The sequence below is a fragment of the Camelina sativa genome, chromosome 14 (genome assembly GCF_030686135.1).
Source record: "Camelina sativa cultivar CO46 ecotype springtype chromosome 14, ASM3068613v1".
Lineage (NCBI taxonomy): Eukaryota > Viridiplantae > Streptophyta > Magnoliopsida > Brassicales > Brassicaceae > Camelina > Camelina sativa.
In genome coordinates, this window is record NC_141893.1 from 25,056,896 (window position 1) to 25,063,572 (window position 6,677).

The 6,677-nt window shown below is 33.6% G+C and overlaps 1 protein-coding gene and 1 pseudogene across 3 annotated transcripts; both read right to left on the reverse strand.

Moving 5' to 3' along the window:
• Positions 1-199: 199 nt before the first annotated feature.
• LOC104742136 (protein BYPASS1-LIKE pseudogene) lies at positions 200-1,596 on the reverse strand (annotated as a pseudogene). Its single transcript, XR_015580699.1, has one exon. The product of XR_015580699.1 is annotated as a protein BYPASS1-LIKE pseudogene (transcript).
• Positions 1,597-2,086: 490 nt separating this feature from the next.
• LOC104742137 (tubby-like F-box protein 5) lies at positions 2,087-4,680 on the reverse strand. 2 transcript variants are annotated; one of them, XM_087485802.1, is made up of 5 exons: positions 4,536-4,680; positions 3,639-4,014; positions 3,473-3,560; positions 3,127-3,259; positions 2,087-3,021 (listed from the first exon to the last, which is right to left on the reverse strand). In XM_087485802.1, exons 3-5 carry the CDS (start codon positions 3,504-3,506, stop codon positions 2,277-2,279), a joined length of 912 nt encoding a protein of 303 aa, XP_087341928.1. In that variant the 5' UTR covers positions 3,507-3,560; positions 3,639-4,014; positions 4,536-4,680; the 3' UTR covers positions 2,087-2,276. The 2 variants fall into 2 exon arrangements, with proteins under 2 accessions (XP_087341928.1, XP_087341929.1); XM_087485803.1 differs by lacking the exon at positions 4,536-4,680 and adding an exon at positions 4,286-4,451.
• Positions 4,681-6,677: the final 1,997 nt, after the last annotated feature.

The window sequence follows — 6,677 nt, forward strand, 5'->3', positions numbered from 1 at the left end:
TTGGATTTGATACTCTAGTTTTTTCTCAATCTTTCTTTAAAGCATTGTAATCTTGTTTTGATCATGTTTTGTCAAGATTACTCTATAAGCCTGTTCTTTTTAATGTCGCTGGTGGATGTCTCTGACTCTGTGCAACAGATTTTAACGACGATGACAACATCAATCAACAAAGCAAAACGACAATGGTAAAAGCAACTACTCCCGGACACAATAATAAAAAATAAAAAAGATCTTAACACAATGTCCATAAATATAAAACGCTCGGATTTAATCATACCTTCATGTTCGACTGTTACGTATACGGTATATCTATGACTTCCATAATTATAAAACAAAAACTCCTTAAATGAAAACATATTTGAAAATGTGCTATTCTTGATTTTGAATCTTTCCAAGTGAATCAAGAGCCTCAGTGCGGCTACGAACAATCTGATGGAAGACATCTCTCACTTTCCTATCAAATGGATCCAAACCATCTTTCATGGCTTCACACACATGCATCAATTCTTGAACTCTCTCCTTCACCTCTAACCCTTCCTCATCAGTTAATGAGAAATTATCTGAATCAATTAATTCACTTAACATTCTTGAGCTCCTCTCGATTTGGTTAATCTCTTTAAGTAGTCCACAACCCTTCTTCTTTTTGTCTCTTTTCTTTGATTCATCCATGATATTATCATGAAGGGACATGACTGGTACTGCCCATTGGAAATGCCTTGGGAAATAGAAATGGACATGTAAACCACGGTCTTGGCAAGGTATGGCTGCGACAAGAACCCATGTTACAAACAATAATATTGATGTCATCGTATAGACCGTGAGGGCTAGGCCATTAGTGGCCATGACATCGCTGGCTCGAGGCGTTGCTAGGTTATGTCCAATGCCTTGTAGCTGCCTAGCAGCCGACCATGACCGGGAAACGCTCCAAGAAAGTGACCTAAAATAGCCAATGTGTTGATTATGGTCTTTGTTGCGTGCGAAAGAGCGATTACGGTGGGCCAAAGTGTTAGAAGAGTCTTTCTCGTCTAGCATTCCGATAGCTAAATCAATCAAAGCTTTCTTTGCACGGTGGATTCCTCCTTCGCCAAGTTGTTGTCTTTGGCTAGTGTCCAAAGCGGATATGACGATTTCAATCAGTTGCTTCCATTGTCGGATTTGCTCGATGCCATCACGGATGGCATTGCATACATCAAGAGCCTTGACACTCCTTTCGAAGTAGTCTTCTATCAATCGGTCCATTGGCTGTTTAAGGAGCTCAGACTTGTGGTTAAATATTATAACTCGGAAATCTTCTTGGCAACCAAGAAAAGAATCAAGAAGTTTCCCTATCCATTCAAGTGAGAGGATCTCATCATCAGCCGCAGAGGCATTAAGATCGATGAATTTTTCCGCTACTTGTCTTTGAAAAGAATCTAACTCGACCTCCATACTCATAGGCTCGGGGAAGGCTGTTGGATCCATTAGGTGCGCTTGGTCACGACGCAAACTAAGTAATGACCTTCCAAACGAATATTCTGTCTCTGGCATTTTTGGAAAATAGATGAAAACTTGGTTTCAAGAGATTAATCTACCTTAGGAAGAAAGTGGTGATGAGAATCAATTGGAGAAAGGGATTTGTAGCATGTTTAAATGTTCGTTAGTCTCTCTTCTTTTCTCCTATTTCTAGTAAATTCACTTTCACCTTTGTTTTTTAAACCACTTAATTTGCAGTTTATGGTTACAAATAAAAGAACCAAGTGTTCCTAAATTGAATGGAGGACAGGTAGCATATAGATTCTTCGACGTATGTTTTTGTCTTTTACAGAACTATTTTTATACAATAATTTCAATTTGTTAAAAAATTGTATGAAAGATATTTCTTTTTTTTTTGAGAATAAATTAGCATTGTTTTGCTATATTTTCTACTATCTTGTTATGAAAAGTTTTATTGTTACGCAATAACATTTCACGTTTAGGAACACTTAGTTCTTTGCCTCAACATGAACTTCTATTTCTGATAGAAGAAACAGACGTGCACGGTTCTTGTTTGTTGACACATGAGAACTGTTTTTAAAAGTTCATTAACTAATGGTGCTACTGCTCTGCATTGTCGCAAACTTCATTTTTAAAGATAACAATTAATAACAACCATAACGTTCAAATTCACTAGTACACCAGATCCGATAAAAAAACCAAACAAGCCTTGGCATAATCGATATAGTATAGATCCAAACGGTTCCTATATATATAAACTAACCCCATCTTATGTTGTGGACCATTGGTGTTTTTCTACTTATTTATTCACACGCCAATTTAGTGTCGAAGCTGCTCAAGCAAATAGCAAAGGCTTGAAAGGCAGAGAGAGGATAGCGATAGTCCATAGTGAACATGTCTTTACCCACTTTCCCAAACTGTAGTATGATCTTCTCATGGTCTGATGGCCCTGGCTGCTGTGCTGGTGGTGATGGCCTGGTGGTCAATGTTTTAGTAGCATCACTACCAGAACAGGGCTGAACCGCTGCAGCGGATACCAACTGGAAGTTCTTTACCGATGCAATTGTCACTCTCCCTCTGAAGTTAAGGCACCAGCATTGCAACTGTGGGTGCCACCTTGGCGGTTTGTTTCTCAGCAACAAAGGTCCGTCGTCCTTTTCTTCTTCCTCTTGCGGTCCAACAATGTCTGAGAACCGGGCGCTGCTGAAATCTCCTGAGTAGTCGAGTATCTTTGAGGAACCCATGCTGCGGAAAGATTCATCAAGGGAACGTTGCAGAATCTCAGGCTGGCCAGGGACAGTGCCGTCGGGTTCTAGAGCCAAAGAGGGGATAGAGTGCATAGTGCAATGCATCTTGCGAGGTCCACGGGCACCAAGAAGGTTCAGCTCATATGTAACCTGAGCGACGTTGTAATTTCCAGAGGGGACTTTGGGAGAGACTTTCTTGGAGTTGAACCTACGACTCCGGTTTGGTGGTGACAGTATTTGGCAACCGTTGTTCGCAGGCGCTGTGTCGTATATTATGAATTTTGTCCCAAGAAAGTTAGACCTGAAAATGAAGTAAAACAATGTTTGTAAAGAATTAATCAAGAACTCAATCATGTTTTGGAACGACTAAACTTTCTTTTTCATAAATGTTATTAATTTTCCTTACCTCAGTTTGCCAATGTAAGTGCTACTTGAGCTTGAAATGTTGTCAGCATCCATTGATATCACATACTCTGTGTATGTAGTTCTCCGTGTGCGCTTTGCCGAGAGAAGAAACTTTCCACTTTCAACAAGTAAGGCTGTACAAACATTAGTAAAATGAGCCACTAGTATATATATCAAGAGTCACAAAACTAATTAAGTAACATAGAAAATTTGAGTTTTCCGTTATGTTCAAGAACTTGATAAGTATAGAATTTAAACATAACTAAGACATGTCTTCTACTACATTTTGAGTCCAAATGACCAAACAGAGTTTACTGAAGAAGAGGTTTAGTCAACGAATGACTAACCAGGACTAAGGGAAAGGTAAAGATGGTAAGTCATATTAGACTTGTCCCGTTTGATAAAACATTGTATGGTTCCCTCCCTAGGCCCCGGCTGCACAAATAAAAAAATCCTCAAAATAACCGAGAATGACAATGTCGAGTGGAAGTAATGAATAGCAAAACCTCGAACCTGTTTCAACGAAACAGGAAACGTGAGTTTGCCGGAGAACTCAGACTTTTCACAATATCTTTGCACATTAATCTCCACATTTTGCAGACACCAGCACAAACAACAACTTGTTTACGAGCAGGCCACGTGCTCTCGCTTTCATCCAACTTTCTCATCACATCTCGTAGCAGCTCAGCTGGCAAATTAGCCCAACGAGTGTTCTTGATTACAACAAGATCTTCATTAAGTGTCTCAACTGATGCACCGTGAGATTTACTCTTCTCATGAATCCCATTAGACACTTTAGCCTCGAAACTACGTCTGGAAAAGCTCCCTATACTATCTCTAACATCACGAACAATGCTACGAAACGACATTTCTCAAATTTAGATCAGCGCTACGAAAACATGAAACAAACATGAGTAAGAATCTTAACATAAAGGTCTCAAATTTAACAAAGTTATAGTTTGTGATTATACCAAAGCGACCTAAACTAAAGAATTATGGAAATGTGAAGACGAAGAAACAATTAGAAACGTTAGGTGGAACTAATTAATTTATTTTATTTTTCCTTTATTTTAGTATTTTACACAAATTCTTGATATTCCCACAATTATTTTCAAGAAATCAAAGTCTTTAGATAACCATACTAACTTAAACTTGTGTACCTCACTGGATTCGAAAAGCTGAAGCTAACCTAAAATTTCAAGAACACACTAGACAAACAAAAAAATAAAAGCTTCCTTTCCAAATTCAAGAAAGCTTCACATAGCTTTTTAAGAATCTTAAGACACAAAGGTCAGATCTTTGGGTGTATGTATATATATATGTAGCAACGCGAAGAGATCAAAGCTAAACCTATAAAAGACAAGCTAAAAGTAAAAACATTCACTTGTAAGAAATTCAAAGAAGACAAACCTATGTTTTCTTGAGTTTAAAAGTATCTCTGTTTTTTTTTTTTTTTTGGGTTCTCGCTCTGATCTTCTCATGTTGTATCAGCTCTTACTTGTAAAGAGTCACGGATCTCAAGACTTTATCAAATACAGTATAACTTAATGAGCTTGTATATAAAAATAAGTGCTTTTATATTTGTAAAAGGTAACTAGTTTATTTAATTTTACGTCCAAAATGAGTAAAATTCATTTCACTATTTCGTATGATTCGATGAGCAAATGACACGAGTACATACACTATGGTGGATTTTACTGATGTGATGGATTCCCAAAACTTGTTTAATTGTAGGCTTGTAGCCAAGGTGTTGAAGATGAAGGGTCCCTATTACTTGTTTATGAATTTGTTAAAGCATGTAAAGACAAAGTCTTGTTACAATGGTATTTTTGACAAGTATGAAAACTAAGTTAAACCAGAAAAAAAAAAAAAAAAGTTAGAACTTAATCTAACTTTATATGAGAATCTAATGCAGAATTAATTAGAAAAAAATTGTAAGAAACTTTAAACGTGCTGAATATTATGTAAAATGCTATCACAAAGAGAGAAGATCATTTTTTTTTCCTTTCTAAATCGTTTGAATTGAATTATTAATATCTAAATTAAAAATTTCATACTTTTATTATTTGTAAGCAATTTTCTAAATATATCTTATTATATAAAGTTTAATGTCAAAATTATTTATTAACAAGATCGTGACACGTATCAATTTTATATGTAGGATTTTTACAAGTGTCCACTGCTAAACATGATATTGCAACATGTATCAAATCAACATCTTAGATTTTGACACATGTCTAATTTATCACTAGAAAAAAAGTTTTAAAAAGATATTTACCAAACAAAAAAAAACTAATCCAAAAGCAAAAAAGAAAAATTTACCTATCATCCTAAGGAAATTGAACATATGTCTTATTATATAAAGATGTATATTAAGTGGTATCCCATATCAAATCAAAATCTTAAGTAAGCTAGAAAATCATGAACACCAAAGAGACAATTCCAAACATGAGGTTGGAAAACCTTGCTAGTAAACAAAAAAAAAGGGGAGGGGGGTATCATGAGTGAATAACATAAGTTGAAAAGAATAATATAAGTTATTTAACATAATTTAAGTCGGAAATTGCATTTATCGTTGTAATATAAATTATCATTGTAAGTAAGTACACAAAACCTTGAAAGAATGATGAACTTAAAAAGAAAAAATTTCAATAAATGATGTTTATTAGTATAGTTTTACATGTTTTATTTTAAAGATTTTAATGCGTGTAGTAATATGAGAAACCTGAAAAAAAATATAGAACAAAAGAGTTTGTAGGAATGAATTTTTGATTAATTGATGAAAATTGACAAAAGTATTACTTATGAAATTATATATAGAAGAATAATATTTAGGATATTTTTGGATTTCCAAAAATTTTGTGGATGTTAACTGATTATTTTTATTGTTAAATTTAAAATACTAACCAATATACACATTATCTCATATGATGCTCATATTATTTTTGTTATTACAATTTTAACTCTAATCCATGAAGAAGTGAATTATGGTTTTACGATGAAATAGATAGTTAAATATGATTACTAAATTAAATATCTAACAATGAAATCTATCTTAGATTAAAAAAATTTCAAAAAAATATGTATCATTTTTAAAAACTTCATTTAAGAATGTTAGTAATTTTTTTTATGTTTGATTTTATAATTTTAACACATGTATTTTTGTAATGCATATGTTAAAACATAAGATAATTCGAAATAAATTATAATTTATAGGAATGAATCTTCAGTTATTTGATGAGAATGTCTCTATATCTTTATATATGTTTTTATTTTATAAATTTCACTCATTTAAAATTGATTATGGCATGAGGTAAAATTAGTACTGATGAGATAACAACATAACAAATATATCTTAAATAATATTGATTCAGTTTTTTGTGAATTATATTTTGTTAATTTTTATTTGTAGTTTCAATTCTTACTAAGAGATAGATTTGATATGATGTATTAATTGTGTTTGATATAAAATATTTAGTTCTATGCATTAAGATGAAATGTGTAATTAAACTTAAAATATGGTTTATTAGGATGATAGAGATATTTAAATTG